Source organism: Macaca mulatta, chromosome 3, assembly GCF_049350105.2.
Source record: "Macaca mulatta isolate MMU2019108-1 chromosome 3, T2T-MMU8v2.0, whole genome shotgun sequence".
Taxonomy (NCBI): Eukaryota; Metazoa; Chordata; class Mammalia; order Primates; family Cercopithecidae; genus Macaca; species Macaca mulatta.
In genome coordinates this window covers 5967148-5987298 of record NC_133408.1, presented here as the reverse complement: position 1 = coordinate 5987298, position 20151 = coordinate 5967148, and the positions used below count along the sequence as shown (strand labels likewise).

Here is a 20151-nt window from a genome sequence, read left to right as displayed (position 1 = left end):
TGCCAACTTTCTCATCAAGTTGTAATTCATTCTGAAAACTGGCATATCGAATACCCTAAAGTTGCATAGAAATCACCTGGGGACCCTCCCATGGAAAATAAAGTGGCAGTAGAATCCTACCGCCCTTTCCCTGATGCCTGAGGGCTGCCACATCTCCCCAAGCAGTGCTGGTAAGTGGTAACCACCGCACCCCCGGCCAGGAACCACTGGCAAGGGACACACACCCCCTTAAGCCTTCCCACCTTCCCTCAGAGCTGCAAGCAGGAATGACATTGTTTAAGTATAAATCTGATTGATTGATTCTCTCCCCGGTTCAAAAGCCTTCCATGGCTCCCGAATGCAGTGAAACTGGGCACAGGATTTGTCCCTGCTGCTCTCCCCAGCCCAACCCTCCTCGCCGGCTGTTCTGGCCCAACCTCTACCCAGGGGGTGAATGGACCCTGGCTGAGAGGCATCTTGGGAAAAGAGGCACCTAATGCCCTCAGCCTGCACCCCTGACCAGACGACCACAGCACTGGGCACTCCCGAGCAACTAGAAGTCTATAGAGGCCAAGGAGGAGGCAGGGCAGGGTAGCAGCGAGCCGAGGTCCGTGTGCTGGGCACAGCCCTAGCGGGACAAGTTCCACCTGCTGGTTACAGGGCTCAGCTTTTGGAAGGTGACAACTGTCCCCAGCACTCATGTGCCGGTACTTTCACGGCGAGGCAGAGAGAGGGTCTTCTCATGTTTCTACTGTCTGTTCCCGTCACCATGCGGGTGCTGCCCCGTACTCACTTATAGCCCATGTCCCTGCAGGCTGCCCGCGCGTAGTTCTCGTTCCAGTCGTCTTGGCATACAGGGTGCCAGGACTTCCTCTGAGATGAGTACACCTGAAGAATGAAGTTTGGTCCATAGAGGCGAACTGCATGAGAAGGAGGATTCTCTGTGAGTTTCTTTCTTTTTTTTTTTTGAGATGGAGTCCCGCTCTGTTGCCTAGGCTGAAGTGCAGTGGTGTGATCTCCACTCACTGCAGCCTCCACCTCCCGGGTTCAAGCGATTCTCCTGCCTCAGCCTCCTGAGTAGCTGGGATTACAGGCATTCACCACCCCGTCCAGCTAATTTTTGTATTTTATTAGAGATGGGGTTTCATCATGTTGGCCAGGGTGGTCTCAAACTCCTGACCTCAGATGATCCCCCTGTCTCAGCCTCCCAAAGTGTGGGAATTACAGGTGTGAACCATTGCACCAGGCTTTGTCCCAGCTTGTATTGTCCTAGCTGCTACCCGAGCCCCGCGCTCCTTGAGACTCCGGAGGTGGCCGCGTAGAGCTTACTCTTTGCGAGGCACTGACCGCACACAAAGGGAGGCCACAAACTATTCTTTTTCTGCAAAAAGTGCTCTCTACATAAAATAATTGAAACAGGCATTGGGTCAAAAACTTGTATGAACATACACTGCAGCCCTCTTAAAACAGCCAAAAGGCAAAAACACTCCAAACGCCCACCAACGGCTGGGTGAGCAGAATCGGATATGTCCACGATATATAATGGAATATGATTCAGCCAGAAGAGGGAATGAAATTCAGACCCAGGCTGCAACCTGCATGAGCCTTGAAGACCTTACGCTCAGTGAAAGGAGCCAGACGTACTGCATGAGCCCACATATTGCACGATCCCACTCACATGGAATGCCTAGAGTAGGAAATCTATAGACACTAAGTAGATTAGTGATTGCTTAGGAGTAGGAGGGATGGGCTGGGAGGAGGGATACGGGGTGATAGTTCAAGGGCTTGGGGTTTCTTTATGAGCTGATGAAAATATCCTAAAATTGACTGTGGTGATAGCTGCACATATTCGTGAATATATAAAAGTCAGTGAATTATATATTTAAATTTGATGGTACATAAATAACATTTCAATAAGCTGTTTTATATAAAAAAGTATATCTCAGTAAGTTATTTTATATATACAATGTTTTATATATAAAAGCACTGAATTATATACTTGAATTTTATGGTACATAAATTATATCTCAATAAGCTCTTTTTAAAAATAAATAAGATAGGCCAGTCACGGTGGCTCACGCCTGTAATCCCAGCACTTTGGGAGGCCAAGGTGGGTGGATCATCTGAGGTCAGGAGTTCAAGACCAGCCTGACCAACACGGAGAAACCCCGTCTCTACTAAAAATAGAAAATTAGCCGGCGTGGTGGTGCATGCCTGTAATCCCAGCTACTCGGGAGGCTGAGTCAGGAGAATCTCTTGAACCTAGGAGGCGGAGGTTGCGGTGAGCTGAGATGCTGCCATTGCACTCCAACCTGGGCAACAAGAAAAAAACAAAAAGAAAAAGAAGCAGCATATCTCATTTCAGTTACTTTTAAAAAAGTGAACAGACACACATCTGTGTGTGTCTGGGGTGTAAGGTGGGGGATGGGGGGTAGGTAAGTAAGCAGAGCAAGGAAAAAGAGATTTTTCACAGCATACCCTTTTGTACTTCCTTGATTTTGACCTACCTGGGTGTACAACTATTAAAGTATTTAAATAAATACGACTTAAATACTAAGAAGAGAGCAACTCTTCAGGTAACATAAGGACTTTGTTGGTGTTTTTCCACCCACATGTTCACATAGAAGAATATCAAAAGCCATTCCAGGCCAGGTGCTATGGTTCACGCCTGTAATTCCAGCAGTTTGGGAGGCTGAGTTGTGAGGATTGCTTGAGGTCAGGAGTTCGAGACCAGCCTGGACAACATTGACGAAACCCCATTCCTACAAAAAATACAAAAATTAGCCAGGCATGGTGGCGAGCCCCTGCAGTCCCAGCTACTTGGGGGGCTGAGGCTGGGGGAATTGCTTAACCCCAGGGGGTTGAAGTTGCAGTGAGCCATGATCATGCCACTGCACTCCAGCCTGGGCAACAGAGTGAAACCTTGTCACCAGGGGAAAAAAAAAAAAAAAAACCATTCCACGTGCTATCTTAACTACAAGCTACTCCATCTTAAAAACTCCCCACTTTATTTAAGAAACTAAATAAAGCAAAAGAACTATATTTAATCAGCAAATGTATCATTTTCAAGTGCAAACCCTTTTCTGGGAAGCAAGGCTGTGCTGGAGGAAAGGTATCAAGAACACAGAACACTCGGGCCGCTCAAGGGCCGAGCTCCACGGGCCAGTGCTCCTCACCAGAAATTCCACAGCCAGGACTTACAGTGAGGGCGTAACAGGAAGCCAGTCCCCATCAAGGATGGCCCTTAGGAGAGAGGAAATTACTTTAACATGGAAAACTCTGTCTAGAATTCTTGGCCAGCTCTGAGGCTCATGGTTTCTACAGAAAACCCCAGGAGGTTAGGACTGCACTTGAGGGAGGGGAGGAGAACTACCTAAGAGATTTCTGGTAAGTTCTCTGACTCTACAATTCTGAAATTTCTATTTCTAGAAAAAAAAATGGTTCTAGTGTAAACATGTCAGAGTGTGCTTAGCGGGAACTAAGATGTAAGAGCGCACCCTGCCACCAACGCTGATCCGCAAGCCTGGAATGCTTGGGAAATTTGAGATGGAGTCTCGCTGTGTCGCCCAGGCTGGAGTGCAGTGACACAATTTCGGCTTACTGCAACCTTCACCTCCCAGGTTCAAGTGATTCTCCTGCCTTAGCCTCCTGAGTAGCTGGGACTACAGGTATGCACCACCACGTCTGGCTAGTTTTTGTATTTTTAGTAGAGACAGGGTTTCATCACGTTGGTCAGGCTGGTCTCAAACTCCTGACCTCATGCTCTGCCCACCTTGGCCTCCCAAAGTGTCGAGATTACAGGCATGAGCCACTGCGCCCAGCCAGGAAATAAGTTTTAAAAGAAGAGGAAGAAAGTAAAAGGCCCCCTGCCGAGCCCCATTCAGTATGCAGCGGGCAGGAGGGGGATGATTAGCACAACCCTCATACTCAGGCTCCTTTCCCTGTTACAGCCACTAACTACCCTTGAAATCACCCTCAAAAATTCATGAAAAATACAAATAAAAATGCAAATGAAAACCACAATGAGGTATCATCTCATACCTCTAAGCATGGCTCCTATCAAAAAGATGGAAAATAACAGGAGTTGGTGAGGATGTAGATGAGAAATGGAGCCTTTGCACCCTGTGGGTGGGAGTGGAAGTTGCTACGGCCATTATGGAAAACAGTATGGAGTTTCCTCAAAATGTTAGAAACACAACTGCCATGTGATCCAGCAATCTCACTGCTGGGTTTATCTCCAAAGGAAAGGATATCCATGTGTTGAAGAGACCTGCACTCCCACGCTCACTGTGGCATTTTTCACAACAGCCAAGATATGACATCAACCTAAGTGTCCCTCGGTGAATGAATGGATAAAGAAAACGTGGTGTATATGCACAATGCGATACTATTCCGCCATAAGAAAGACGGAAATCCTGTCATTTCCGACAACATAGATGAAGCTGGAGGACATGACGCTAAGTGAACAGGCTAGACACAGAGATACAAACACTGCATGAGGCCACCGACACGTGGAATGTAAAAACATGAAACTCGCAGAAGCAGAGAGAATGGCAGCTACCAGAGGCTGGGGGCGGGGGGTGACAACACTGGGGAGATGTTGGTCAGAGGTCACAAAATCTTAGCTAGACAGGAGGAATAAGTTCCAGAGATCTATTGTACATCATAGTGATTGCAGTTAATAAACGCTATGTTGCATATTTGAAAATCACTATGAGAGCAGGTTTTATGTGTTCTTCATAAGACATGTATATGAGGTAAGGCCCATGTTCTAGCGTGACATGGCCATGCCACAGGCATACATGTATCCAAACATCATGTGGTATGCCATAAATAGGTGCAATGCTTCCTCGTTCATTAAAATAAGTAAATAGATAAACCACAGAAAATAAAGTAAAACAGATGAGCCCACTCTGTGACAAGAGATAGACCTTTAAAGGCAGCTTGTTTTGAAAATAACATAGTGCATCTCCAACTTTGTTTTTAATTAATTAATTAATTAATCTTTTGAGACAGAGTCTGGCTTTGTCTCCCAGGCAGGAGCAGTGGCATGATTTCAGCTCGCTGCAACCTCCGCCTCCCAGGTTCAAGTGATTATCCTGCCTCAGCCTCCTGAATATTTGGGATTACAGGCACCTGCCACCACACCTGGCTAATTTTTATATTTTTAATGGAGACAGGTTTTCACCTTATTGGTCAGGCTGGTCTCAAACTCCTGACCTCAGGTGATCCACCTGCCTCGGCCTCCCAAAGTACTGGGATTACAGGCATGAGCCACCGTGCCTGGCCTGCATCTCCAACTTTATAAACAGTTTGCTCATCTTAACTGACTTTCTGTGGCAGTTCAGAGCACGTATGGTTCCAATGACACAGTCCTCGGTGGCCCTGTCATCTCCCTCCCACCTGCTGTGTGAGGTTGGGCCAGAAACACAACCCCTCTGAGCCCCAGGGCTCAGCCTGGAGCAGGAATTCAATGGCATCATGTGTCAGCGTACTGGACACAGGCCAGGCCCAGCCACCCAAAGGCTCCTGGACCTGGCTGCTGTCTCTAAGGTGAGCAGAGCAGTCCCTTCCCAAGGCCAAGGCCGACTCACCACACCGGTTCTCGTCCTCCCCGTTCGGGCAGTGTGACACGCCATCGCACCAGTTAGAGAGGCTGATGCAGGTACCTGAGGAGTCGCACTCTATCCCAGAGTCGGAGCACTTGCTGCCCACTTGCAGAGAAAACAGAAGAGAGGTGCCCATCAGGCTGAGAAACCCAATGAGCCTCATGGAGTGAGGAACACAGTGGCATTACTGTAGCTCTCTGCAGCCTCCAACTTTTTTTTTTTTTAGACAAAGTCTCACTCTGTCACCCAGGCTGGAGTGCAGGGGCACAGTCTTGGCTCACTGCAACCTCTGCCTTCTGGGTTCAAGTGATTCTCCTGCCCCAGCCTCCCAGGTAGCTGGGATTACAGGTACGTGCCACCATGCCTGGCTAATTTTTTGTATTTTTAGTAGAGATGGAGTTTCAACATGTTGGCCAGGCTGGTGGTCTCGAACTCCTGACTTCAGATGGTCCACCTGCCTTGGCCTCTTAAAGTGCTGGGATAACAGGCGTGAGCCACCGCACCCAGCCAATTCCCCCACTTTAATAAGGAGGAGAAGTGTCCTTGCCACCAGCAAGTATAAGTGGAATTAGCACTGGGCCACCTTACTTCCGTGGGGGCAATGGGAAGGACCCTCTCAGTGTTTGCGTTTGGACGGCACTCACACGTCCTCTCTATCACACAGGTAACTTCAAGGATCCACAATGGCGCATGAGTCTGCACCACCCCAGGCTAATGGGAAAGGCTCAGGCTGCAGTTGCAGGAGGTAGGACAGGGAGGGGCAGGCCTGGCCCCCAACAGCCACTGCTGTGCAGTGAGATACAGGTAACTGAGTATGGCCCCAAGGTAGAACTTGTGCTCACAGTGCTGGGTGGCACCAAGCACCCCAAAGCATTGGGTACATTCTAAATGCTTTCCCCATGATGTGTCAATCTCATAGCTGAACAAGAGAAGGGAAGACAGACAGCCTCGTTATGGAAGAGAGGAACCTCACGGAGGGCCTCCAGAGGTCTCAATAGCCCAGAGAGCAGGGTCTGGCTCAGAGCACTGGGGACTGCAGGAGCACATGGTGGGATCAAGGCTCCCTGCACTTACTGAACTTCCAGAGCAGGCCAGCGGCCAGCGCAGCTCCCACGAGGACAGCCCCCAGGGTCATGGTGACGCACAGTGCTTTCTTAGTCTCTGGAAGAAGGAGGAGAGTGCAACGTTCAGACCAGAGTTGTTTAGAAGTCATGCTCTCAAATGTTATCTATTATTTTTATAGTACACCATATTAAGAAATAATTATTTCTTAAAAATGTGACTTTTAATTTTAAGAAATATGATGGACGATCCTGCTTCTTCCATAACACTAAACCTTATGCAATTTGGAGACCAACAGGAGGAAGCCGTGATCTTCAGCAAAGTACATGAAGGTTAGGCTCTTTAAAAAGTATGGTATGCGTGGCTGGGCGCAGAGGCTCACGCCAGTAATCCTAACACTCTGAGAGGCTAAGGTGGCTGGATCGCCCGAGGTCAGGAGTTCAAGACCAGCCTGGCCAACATGGTGAAACCTCATCTCTACTAAAAATACAAAAATTAGCCGTGCGTGGTGGCAGGTGCCTGTAATCCCAGCTACTTGGGAGGCTGAGGCAGGAGAATCACTTGAACCCAGGAGGCAGAGGTTGCAGTGAGCTGAGATCACGCCATTGCACTCCAGCCTGGGTGACAGAGCAAAAACTCCATCTCAAAAAAAAAAAAAAAAAAGTATGGTATGCTAAAAGAGGATCTTAAAATAGGCAGATGATTAGTGTAAAAAGAAAGAACTAAGACCTCATCCTGGTAATTACAAGCATAAGCAAAATAATAATACCGTCCTCAAAACTATCATCACTCTGTCAGCGGTACTCAAAGCAGAATAAATTGTCTTACCCAAGGTTGTTTAGCGAATGGATGCTACTGTCCCATTCGGACATCCACCAGCCACATGTGGCTATTTAATTAATGTTCCATGGAATTAAGTAACATGATGTAAATTGAGGTGCTCAGTCATCACATGTGGCCAGTGGCTACCATGTCAGGCAGTGCAGCAGTAGAACCTTCCCATGGCGTCCCTAAGTCCTGCTGGACAGCACCAGCATAGGCCCTTTGATCCAAGCGCAGAAATACCAAACTCAGAGGAAAGGCACATTTCAGATAAAAATTAAGGAATTTGGAAGAGGTCACTGATTTTCTCTAGTAAGACATGGCATTATTGGTCAGAGGGTAAAGCAAAAGTCACACAGAGTTCAGAGGATAGCTACAGGCACCAGAGAGGCATGGCAGAGTCAGACGCTGGGCTCAGCCAGCTCATGGGCCAGGAGGGAGGGCGTCCATCCACATCACCCCACTGATGCCCAGCAGCCCCAGGTCCAGGAGCTCCCGGGAGCTTTCCCTGAAGAAAGGTGCAGAGATGGAGGAGAGAGGAGGAGAGGGCATTTGAACAGACCCTCCTGGGCTGGAGAGGTGGCATGGCAGCCTGGAACTCCGAACCTGGCCACACCTGTGCCTCTGGAGGTCTGCCAGGGAGACAAGCTGAGAGCTGATCCAGCTGCTGAGGGCTCAATGCCACGCCTCTCACTTTGTGACAACATTCTGACAATTCTACAATCACTCTTAAACTGTCACAGGCTTAAGAATTACCTGGGGAATATGGTGGTTCCCATCACCAGAGATTCTATTTCAGTTGGGGATCGGGCATGAATCTGCACTGCTATTTTTTTTTTTTTTTTTTTTTTTTTTTTGAGACAGGGTCTTGCTTGTTGCCCAGGCTGGAGTGCAGTGGTACGATCATGGTTCACTGCAGCCTCCACCTCCTGGGCTCAAGCCATCCTCCCACTTCAGCCTCTCGAGTATCCGGGACCACAGATGTACGCCGCTCTGCTGGGCTCATTTTTGGTAGATGAGGTTTCACCATGTTTCCCAGACTGGTCTCGAAATCCCGGGCCCAAGTGATCCACTCACCTCAGCCTCTCAAAGTGCTGGAATCACAGGTGTGAGCCACCGCGCCCGACCTGAATCTGAATTTCTAACAGGTTCACAGGTGATGCCAGCACCACTGGTCTGAGGACCATGCCCAGGCACACAACGTTCTCATAACTCAGCTGCAATGATTATATATGATGGAGGTAAGCTAGGGCCAAGGTAGTTCATGAGAGAAATTCCAGATGGCCTCTCTGGCCCATTACCAAGGACACTTTCCTCCACAGACGGCTTCCCGAGTGCCGTTTTATCCAAGATAAAATAACTGGTCTGCTGAGTTGAGGGCTATTCACTTAGGTATCCTGAACCTCACACTCAGCATGTGCTGACCTGTACAGGTCTCACCAGAAGTGTGTGCAAACCCAAGTTTACTTTGCTGGACAGGCATCTGTAGTCAGCGCAGGGTCAGTACAGACACCACTGGGTCCTGGCTTGGCATGGCTGCTGTTGCAGTTTAATTACACCCCACCGGCTGGGCACAGTGGCTCATGCCTGTAATCCCAGCACTTTGGGAGGCCAAGGCAGGCGGATCAGCTGATGTCAGGAGTTCGAGACCAGCCTGGCCAACATGGCAAAACTCCGTCTCTACTAAAAATACAAAAATTAGCCGGACGCGGTGGCACACCTGTAGTTCCAGCTACTCGGGAGGCTGAGGCAGGAGAATTGCTTGAACCTGAGAGGCAGAGGTTGCAGTGAGCCGAGATCATGCCACTGCACTCCAGCCTGGGTGACAGAAAGAGACTCCGTCTCAAAAAACAAACAAACAAACAAACAAAAAAACACGCACACAAAACCCACTATGCATTTCCCTCAATCATGACCAATTTAAGGTTGTCAACTCAGCCCTATGGTTTCTTGTGTTTAACTGCTTGTTTCACGCACACATTTGGAGGACTATTGACCTTCGATTCCCCAAAGCCTAAGCTTTAAGCTGTGGGTCTGCTCCTATTCAATCATCAACCTTCTATGGCTGTTGCTAAAGCAAATAAATACATTAAGTCTGGAAAAAGTTCTTTATACTCCTGATACATGCTTCTGAATGTGTGCTACCCAATAACTGGGAGAAGAGTTTCAAAGCCAAACATTACACTTTCAAAATGTACACATTTCTATATATTAAATGCCAACAGTGTTTTCTTAAAAATAATACCAGCGTAAGTTCAATTAAATTACTAAATTACTTTTGAGTTTATGAATTTTATAATGCAAAATCATACATGTAGGTTCATATGCTTCCCTTGTAAAAGCAACCGATAAGGGATTGATATAACCCGTCCAACTCTGTCATCACCTAGTCTTTCCTGGGAAAAGTGGAAATGTGTCTATCAGGTGGGCCAGGGGTTCATTTGCCCTCCTGGGTTTGGCCGTCACTGGTGGGAACACCACTGTCTGGAGGTGCTGACTTCAGGAGAGGACCTTCATGCTGTTTCTTTGGGAGGTAGCTCATACAGACAGTTCCTTAACCCTTTCACCCTGGCTTCCTTCCATCCCCAAAATGGACAAAGACCAGGAGTTCCCAACCTCCACACTAAATGATATTTTGCCTGGAGCATTCTTTGCTGTCGGGGGGCTGTCTTGTGCCTTGCAGGAGGTTGAGCAGCATCCCTGGTGCCTACCTGGGAGCAGCACCCCCTCCCTACTTGTAACCGCCCACACTGTCTCCAGACACTGCCAATTGTCTCTAGGGGGTCCAAATTGTTCTGACTGAGAACCACTGGCTTTGACCTACCCAACCACCCCCAGAAGCAGATCAGTGCAAACACAAGTACTCGCTTGGTGCGGGGCATTGAAAGGAGGAAAAGAGAGAAACACAGAAGGGAGAGGAAGGAAGGGAGGAAGCCTCATGAAAGGGTAGAAAACTCAGAGACAGGAGGTGGCCGGAGAGGAACAGGGCAGAAGAGCCATTTGTGAAGGGTGAGGGGTTGAGAGAGGGGCAGAAACACAGGAGTGACAGCACTTGTCCTGAGTGGGGGAGAGGTGGGGACAGACAGAGCTTCACAGAGCATTGGCGTTAATCACGTCGATGACTGATTATGTAATGGTGGACCTGTGGAAATTCACATTCTGACGAATCTCTAACTGTATAAGTTGTAGAGACAGGATGCACATTTCACAAAATAAAATAAAAACACTATCAATTAAAAGATCAATGTAAAAGATCTTTGGTGTAGCTGCTGCTATGCTGTTTCCACCTGGGCAATTCTTAGCACTGAAACTAGCCTGAATTAAAAGCTGGGAGGCAGTGCAAGAGGGGGCAGTCTGGAAAGACACGAGACCAAGCGAAATGGCAAAGAAAGGAGATGAATGGGAGGGTGACGAAGAGGAGGGACTGAAGTGACAGCAAATAAAATGTAACCTCCAGTCCTCCCACGCTCACTCTGGCCTGCTCCAGCCACCCGCAGGACCCTGAAGCCCACTGAGACAGCTCAGACACAACCACACTCTGTGCCACAACCACACCAGCCAGGTCATTCACTAAACACAAAGAAACAAGGAGCATCTTAAACATGACCCGTCATATCTAGGGGACTGTGTGACAAAGAAAGGTAAATAGTTGATTTCTGCTCTTGGAAGCTTACCAGTTATTCAAGTGCAGCCATCAATAAACCACACAGCCAAGAAACCCAGAGAAGGTGATCTCAAAAGCCTATGCTGAGTAGAACAGGCAAAGCTGTACAGGAGAGTTAACGGCAGACAGAGGTCTCTCTGCAGGCCCTGGGCAAGAGGCTAGAGCTGATGGCGACAGCTTTGATCCAGCAGGAAGAGAGTGGAAAGCCATGAAGACAGACTGGCTCCGGCAGATGGAGAAGGGTCAGACCAGGCGACAGTGGTGGTGGGAGCAGAGAGCCCCCTGGGGAGGCTGACCCAGGACCTCGGGTTTATTACAGGAAATAAACACAAAGAGAATCCTACTTGAGGTGCACACTGTCCCCGACGGGGATTTGGGCTGCCTGCAGACGGCGGGGTTGGAAGCATGCGTCAGGACCCTCGGGGTGTACTGGGGTACGGGGGACGGGTAGTACTGAGCCGGATGCACCTCGTAGACATTGGGGGCCACGGTGGGCTGTGCAGGATAGGGGTTTTCCGGTTGGTATCCATGGTTTTCGTAGTAAGGTCCAACACCTGGCGGTGACCCCTAAACAATTGAAAAGAAGATGAATAATATAAAACTCTTATTTGCACTAAAGGGTTCAATATAAACTATCACATCATATCACAGCTGTACCAATGATCTTTTAAATTGATAATGTTTTTGTTTTATTTTGTGAAATTTGCATCCTGTCTATACAACTTGTACAGTTAGAGATTAATAAGAAAGTGACAAGATATTAAAAGGTACTGCAAGGCTGGGTGCGGTGGCTCACGCCTGTAATCCCAGCACTTTGGGAGGCAGAGGCAGGTGGATCATGAGGTCAGGAGATCGAGACCATCCTGGCTAACATGGCGAAACCCCGTCTCTACTAAAAATACAAAAATTAGCTGGGCGTGGTGGCGGGCGCCTATAATCCCAGCTACTCAGGAGGCTGAGGCAGGAGAATGGCTTGAACCCAGGTGGCAGAGATTGCAGTAAGCCGAGATCACGTCACTGCATTCCAGCCTGGGTGGCAGAGCAAGACTCTGTCTCAAAAAAAAAAAAAAAAAAAAAAAAAGAGTTAAAGAAAAGAAAAGGTACTACAGATTCTCCCTAGGTGTCTACAACTATGTCAAACATTGAACTTATTTAGAATAAAAACTAACCAGAACTTTCAATTACCAAAGTTTTTTGTTTTGGTTTGGTTTTACTATTCATTCCTTTTTTCTTACATGTCCATTTATTAAACAGGAGTTCCTTCATGACAATTTAATACAATATTATTCACGATTACAGTTGAGAAGATTATTTCCCTCTACATACAAAAATACCGATTTGGCTGGGTACAGTGACTCATGCCTGTAATCCCAGCACTTTGGGTGGCTGAGGCAGGTGGATCACCTGAGGTTGGGAGATTGAGACCAGCCTGGCCAACATGGTGAAACCCCCATCTCTACTAAAAATACAAAAAATTAGCTGGATATGGCGGTGCGCGCCTGTAGTTCCAGCTGCTTGGGAGGCTGAGGCGGGAGAATTGCTTGAACCCAGGAGGTGGAAGTTGCAGTGAATGGAGATTGCGCCACCGCATTCCAGCCTGGGTGACAAGAGCGAAACTCCAGCTCAAAAAAAAAAAAAAAAAAAAAAAAAGCACTATGAAAACAATCAAGACAAGCACCATGAAAAGTCGGTGCTTCAAAAGAAAGAGGGAAAATTGAGGTCATTGTGAGGCTTTGTCTGCTGTTGGGGAGAAATCAATGGCAGCAAAGCTCTGGGGCCCCTGACCCACTCCAGACGTACAGACTCAAACTTAAGAACCACACAAGCCAGGGCATACCCACCCCAGGGCTTCCGCACCTGCGGAAAAGCCAAGGACACAAACCCAAGTTTGCCCAACAGGCTATGTATTCTTTGAAATTTAAAAAAAAGTGGCAGACACTGGGATTTAGTAATATATAGTAATAATTTTAAAAAGTTGTGTAGAGGTCTGGGTTAGAATCCATTAAGCCAAAATCCTATACTTTTAATTCCTCCAGTCTTTTCCTTGAGTATTGATATACAAAATTATAAACTAGCAATACCATAATTATAATGAGGAGAATAATAGCTAACATTGGAGAATTCAGCTGCTGCCAGGCCCCTGTACTCATAATCTCCTTGAACACTCACCATAACCCTTCCCGCTACCAGCAAGACTGGCACAGGTACGAATTAATATAACCATTTTGCAGAGGAAAAAAACTGAGTGAAGAAATTTGCCTAAAGGAGCATACTCTCTGTGTTATCCTGAAAATACCTCTTCCACATCCTCTTCTCTCATATAAGGAATGTATCATCATTCACTCACCATCTCTTATTAATGGACATTTGAGTGGTTCACAATGTGGGCTGTTAGCAGCTGTGCTGCAAGAAACGTTCTTACAAAGTACATGCATTTTTGTGCAGAGGGCGGAAATGTGTAGCTACATCCCTTTAAATGAAATTTCTGGGCCAGAGTGTGGCCATACATAAATGTGAAAGAAACTGCCTAGAAGTAGCATTTTATTCTCAGCTCCGTCCTTCAGTTGGTGCCTATCTTCTTAGAATGACGATCTCCCCTTCCTCAGCCTACTTAAAAATTGCCTTCCCAAGGCCTACCCTGTCAAGACTCGCCCCAAACAGGCCACTCTGGGCCCCACTAGCCCACATCTTCCCCTTCTTTCAGTTCTCCCCAGTTACCTGTTGGCTGGGCCACTCTGGGAAGCCACATTTTTCCTCTTATCTGTATCTAAGGGTCCCGATGCAAAACTTTTACCCATTAATTAATTTCTGCCCCTTGTCTCTCTCGCTCGCTCCTTTTTTTTTTTTTTTTTTTAGACAGTATTTGCCTCTTGTTGCCCAGGTTGGAGTGCAGTGGCACGATCTTTGTTCACCACAACCTCTGCCTCCCAGGTTCAAGCGATTCTCCTGCCTCAGCCACCTGAGTAGCTGGGATTACAGACATGCGCCACCACACCCGGCTAATTTTTGTATTTTTAGTAGAGATGGGGTTTCTCCATTTTGGTCAGGCTAATCTTGAACTCCCAACCTCAGATGATCTGCCTGCCTCGGCCTCCCAAAGTGCTGGAATACAGGTGTGAGCCACCGCGCCCAGCCTGCCCCTTGTCTCTTATTGACCTCAGAGAATGACAGCAAGTTTGTACTCAATGGACAGGTGTTCTGAGTAGAGGCAGCATAGCTCTTAGAACTTTAAATGAGGCCTCCAGGGAAGTTGATTATCATGGAATGAGCCAAACAAGGCTTGCAGAGTTCACCTCCACTTAATAACTCACTAATGCTATCCTTCAAAAGTCCGAAGATTACAACTCTGAACCAGAGTGGCACACAGAGGGAAAACACAAGGCAATCTCTCATCTAAATGAGGGAGCCAGAGGCTGCAATCTCAGCCATCTAAGAATTTGCCATCCACTAGCAAGGGCTGCAGTAAGCAAGGAGGTTTGTCCCTGAAAATGCCTGAGCAGTGGACTTGAAATTAAACACAGACCCAGTAAAACATGAATATCAGTAACAAAGGAGAAAACAAGGTCTGTTTTCCAGATATAGAATCTATGAAGTGTTTAAAACTCTTTACTAAGTGCACTTATTTTAGGTAGAAGGCAAATGGGTCAGTTACAACGGGGAGCAGAGATTAGCCACATTTGTCTCCAAAGGCAGTGGGCTCCAGGCAGAGGGAGGGAGAGGGAGGGAGAGGGAGGGAGAAGGAGGGAGAGGGAGAGGGAGAGGAAGAGGGAGAGGGAGAGAGAGGGAGAGGGAGAGGGAGGGAGAGGGAGAGGGAGGGAGAGGTAGGGAGAGGGAGGGAGAGGTAGGGAGAGGGAGACGGAGAGGGAGACGGAGAGGGAGACGGAGAGGGAGACGGAGAGGGAGAGGGAGAGGGAGAGGGAGAGGGAGGGAGAGGGAGAGAGAGGGAGGGAGAGGGAGAGGGAGAGGGAGAGGGAGAGGGAGAGGGAGAGGGAGAGGGAGAGGGAGGGCCCACCCATGCCTCATGCAGTTATGACTTTTCCTAGTCCTTCAGTTGGGCATCGATAGGATCCCACATGGGTCTCTTCCCTAGGACATACCCCCGTTATCGCCATCCTGCCTCATCTGTCCCCATTCCTTGTCCCTGCCCTCTGCCTCGCAAAGCAGGAAGGGATGAGGTTAAAGTGAGAATGCATATCACTCACGTCTACCCAACAGCCATGGCTTTTGCGACTCACCTGGGCAGCTGTGTGGCTGCGCCCCAAATCACTCTTTCTAGAGGTGAACAGCATCTGCATGGCCCAGCATTCCCTACAAATAGCCCTTGCAATTGCTGACCCATAAACACTGTTGGGAATAACAGAAGGGACAAGGGAACAAAGAAAAGGCCAGGAAGGTAATAATTAACCACTTACTGAGTTCAAAGCCATCTTGCTTTTATCAACAGCATCGAGTAATGATAGGTATCTGGAATGTTCAGTATGACCTAGAAGAAAGAATTACAGCACTGTAATATTTCCATATCAGTTAGTTTTTAGAAGATAAATCCAGAAAGAACTAGAAGAATCTCTAGATGAAGGTTACCTAGAACAAAAACCAGTGTTGCCTGCTGACCTTTGGCCTGCATCTTCACCACTGCTTCCCCACATCCCTCCATATTTAAGGACTTTGGGACCCACTTGTACCTTAGAGGTAACAGCAGAAGCACTCTCCTCAGGGATCAGAGTGGGGAGGAGGATGGGTGCAATTATAAGTGCTGCAGCCAGGACAGCCTGACCGGGAAGAAGAAGGAACACACTCAATGACTTAGACATCCATCGGGAAGGACTCTCAGGGGACTGCCTGGGACTCAAGGCCACCCACAACTCCACTGCCACTAAGCCCAGGCATCCTGCTAGATTTAACCCAGTTCTCACCAGGCAGCTGTGATCTCCCCTATACAGAACATCTACTCAAGGGAGACTGCATGGGATAAAAATGCTGAAGAAACACGACAAGGTGACTAAACTCATCAAGGTTGACAGAGGTTAAGGACAAGATGGGCTCAGAAGGGAAAGGCCTGGGCGAGTTCCTGGCAACACAGCTCTCTGGAAGTGTCACGGGTGAGTTACTGAACCTTGTTGAAATCTCAGGGTCCTCATAGGAAAACGGACAGAGCAATCGCCACTGTTGTGTTAAGCTGAGGGTTCCAGGAGAGTGGGGAAGGAGTGCCTCACAGTACCAGGAACTAAGGAAGAGCAGGTGCAATCAGACTGTCTTTCCCAAAGAACATCCACAGGCACTGCCAGTAGCCACCCACCGCCCAGTGGGTGGTCCAGGGCTCAGCACCAGACACAGCTCAAGGTTGACGTTTTAAAGCTGGCCATGTGGGCCCTCCCAATTTTTAATAGATACGTACGTTTAAAAGAATCCATAAAACATGCCCACAGTGACTCCATTTACCCCAAACCCAAAAAAGAAAGAAATTCAGAGTCCACCATTTTGACCATTTCTAAGATTAGCAGTAATGAAAAGAAAGCTGTGGGGCATTTCGTTTGTTGTCCTTTGTGAACAGTTAACAATAATAGCTAGAGATGCCTTCAACACGAAATGCTTTATAGTAAAGCCGCATTCTGACATCACTCTCCACGGACAAAGATTCTTCGCTTGATCAAACTTACATCAGGCTCCTGAACCTTCTAGGCCATCTGTGCATTTCCTTGTAAAATCCAGTTTTAGCAAAAAAACCTTGCTCAGTCAGTTAAGCCAGAACCTCCCACCCTCGGTATGTGATCACTCTTGATATCTGATCGGGTTCCTCAGCCGCCACCATGCCACAGGTGATGTCTGATCACCCAGCCTATCTTCAGCAAGAATCCTGTTTGGTTGGTTCAGCCAGAATCCCCCTTACCCTTGATGCTTTCTCTTAGTGATTTTTCCACCAACCCCACCCTGATCTTTGGTTATAAATTAACTCCCCCTTGCCCATACTGTGCTCAAGTGGATCCCAGTCTCTTTCCCACGGCAAAATCTGCTGGCTGTGATCCCTGTACCTGTCTCCGTGATCCTGAATAAAGTTCGCCTCGCCATCTTTAACAATGTCATTGAATGATTTTTTTTCTTTAACAATCACTTCGTGAGCAAATAAAGGGCTTTTTTCCACCCCTACCCACTTGACTTTAAATGACCAAAGAATATTTTAAGAAACGGGGTTCGAGATTATCCATCCAGAAGACCATGTTCCCAATGAAAGAACAAGAGCCTGGAGGAGGCTCTGGGCTTTGGAGCTGGCCAGACCAGGGTCCACTGCCTGTGACATGCCCGCAGAAGAGTATTTCCTGCCTACTGGCACACAACCGGTGCTCAAACAGCAGCAGGCGGCACTGGGCAGTGGTTCAGCCCCTGACCTCTGAGACCAGACTCTAGATCCAAACTCAGGCTCAGCCACTCACTATTCATGACCTGGAGGAAGCTATCGAAGGTTCTGTCCCTCAGTTTCCCCATCTGCAAATGTGGATAACAGTAACACCTACCTCCAGGGCATTAAGTGAGTTAATACTAATGAAGTGCTTCGTGCTTAGCATAAAATGAGTGCTATATAACTTTCCATTAAATAAGAGGAATTATAAAGCTGATAAACATTTAACCACCTGCTGAAGGAAAAGAGGACTGTCTTGATTTGCAGGTTTGCATTCGGTAAGTATTCCCAGGCTACCAACATGAAGCTCACCACGGAGCCAGGTACGGTAGGGCTGGCTTCAGCACACCATTGCTTTCCTATGTCCTAAGCAGAACTAGCTCCTGAATCATTAAACTACAAAACCCCAACAACCTGCCATGAATGAAAATGAGTATGACTTTTTAGTCTCGAGAAACCTCACCAAACAGGTTACGACAAACATACACTGATCATTTATTTACCCTTCACGTACAGATAAAAATATAACAACCAGGTCATGTCATAGCTTTGGGATTTTTTCTAGGATTAAAACTAAAGTTCACATCTTCCTGGGTATGAGGAAAGGAAAGTGACTAATATACAGGTGGGAAGGATCACCATTTAAAATGTATCAAAAATGTTTAAGCCTTTTAGTCACATCTTAATAGACCTTACCTATGTCTGCTTTGTGAAGAGAGAGGATCCTCAGGCCTGACATCAACACAATAAATCCCGCATTCTTGTCTCATAAGCAGGAGAGAACTCAGTACCGTCCTAAGATTGCTTTCAAAGAGTCCTGCTTAACCAAACACATTCTCACGCCTCTGGTTTCTCAGCTCTCCTATCTCCCCAGTTATAGGTTTGGTTGAAGTTTCAGGAAGTGAAAATTCGATCCCATTGGCGGCTCTCCCAGCTCAGAAGCCCTCTGAAAGGAATGAAGAATCAGTGCTCAAAACCCACACTTGCTATTCATTCACGATCCCTAACAAGGAAGCCAGGGAAGGAAGGAACACCGGGAGCCACCACCATTAATTGTCAAATAAAAGCCACGGGACCCAGAGGCAGTGGCAGGATAATCCTATCTCTTCCAGCAATCAGAACATGATAAACAAAAATATTCAGCGTGCCCAAATCAGCTACCATGGACTTTGAAATGGAAGACCAGAGTGTTGCTGCCAATAACGTTCTCCAGCTGGGTCGGGCGTGGTGACTCACACCTGTAATCTCAGCACTTTGGAAGGCCAAGGCGGGCAGATCACCTGAGGTCAGGAGTTCAAGACCAGCCTGGCCAACATGGTGAAACCCCAACTCTACTAAAAATACAAAAATTAGTTGAGTGTGATGGCAGGTGCCTGTAGTCTCAGTTACTCAGGAGGCTGAGGCAGGAGAATCGCTTGAACCCGGGAGGCAGAGGTTGCAGTCAGCCAAGATCAGGCCACTGCACTCCAGCCTGGGCGACAGAGAGAGACTCCGTCTCAAAAAACAAACAAACAAACAAACAAAAAACAGAAACAAAAACAACAAACAACAATAACAAACATTCTCCAGTTGAAGAGAAAAGAAGGGGGGAAAGTCCTACTCTGACATTTGATCTGAGAGGGGAAGCACTGCTGTCCCGAAAACACCAGGAACTCACACTCACTCCTGTTCATCTTCAGAACAGGCATTTCCTCGTTCACACAAGCTTGCACATCTCATTAACTAGTTTCTGAAAGGAGCAAGATGTAACGTAGATGACGAGAGACAATGCTGTTTAGCAAATGCTTACTCCTGTCATTTAAAGGACCGGAATGATGGCTCTCAATTCTGGAAAGCCAGCCATCAGGAGCACTTGGGGAAATTTTCCTTTAAGTGCAAAAAAGCAACAGCGGGTGGCACTCAGGCCCCATTCCTGGATGGCAGGGAGCTCCTTCTTCAAAACAGACAGTGTCAGCCACTTGAATCTCACAATGGCACGCAGCTGTCCTCACATTGTTTTGGTCCATCCTGGGCTGAGAGTTGAGTCAGCCCATGAGTCACCTGCCTGGCCACCATGCAGCAGGACGATGCTGTGGTATCACATCTGCATCCCATGACATGATGAAGTTACTGCCAAAACAAGAATCATTTCTCCTATTTTCTCTCCTCTGGAGATCTCGGGACACGTTTGCTGGAGACTTACTTTCCAAATAACCAAGTCAACGCGGATGAAGTCAGGCTCATAGACACTGACTCCCACCCAAGATCCAGGGGTATTCTCTGCAGTGAAGTCTCCACTGACCTCACCATGCACCACTGTGCACACACCTGCTCCTTCTCGAAGCCCCCACGTGTGACTGGTACTGTTCGAGTTGCTGGAGGTGTGAGAGGGAACAGACAGGCCAGCCTCAGACTCAGTGACCCTTCTTCAAACTCCAGACAGCACTATCACCATCCACGGACACGTCCCAGCCAATGACCAAATGATCAAAAAGAGCCTCTTCTGCCAAAATAACCACACTAACATCACATTATACAACGAGATGTTCTATCCTCTTAAGGATAGAATGCACGACTAAATGAAAGTTAGCCAACAGTGGATTTCAGTGGCTGTTGAGCAGACACTTGTTTACGTGTAATCA

General features: G+C 47.6%; 1 protein-coding gene across 3 annotated transcripts in view; it reads right to left on the bottom strand.

Moving 5' to 3' along the window:
• Window positions 1-20151, bottom strand: part of TMPRSS2 (transmembrane serine protease 2) — a 41307-nt gene that overhangs the window by 14918 nt on the left and 6238 nt on the right. Inside the window, exons 2-7 of one of the 3 annotated variants that reach the window (XM_077995732.1) lie at window positions 15819-15905; window positions 15549-15619; window positions 11481-11703; window positions 6663-6749; window positions 5574-5693; window positions 773-899 (exon numbers count right to left, since the gene is read on the bottom strand). In XM_077995732.1, the coding sequence (XP_077851858.1) occupies window positions 773-899; window positions 5574-5693; window positions 6663-6749; window positions 11481-11703; window positions 15549-15563 (572 nt within the window). In that variant the 5' untranslated portion in view covers window positions 15564-15619; window positions 15819-15905. Of the gene's footprint in view, window positions 1-772; window positions 900-5573; window positions 5694-6662; window positions 6750-11480; window positions 11704-15548; window positions 15620-15818; window positions 15906-18226; window positions 18598-20151 lie in introns of those variants that run through there. The other 2 variants (XM_028845316.2, XM_015132845.3) reach the window with 2 other exon arrangements.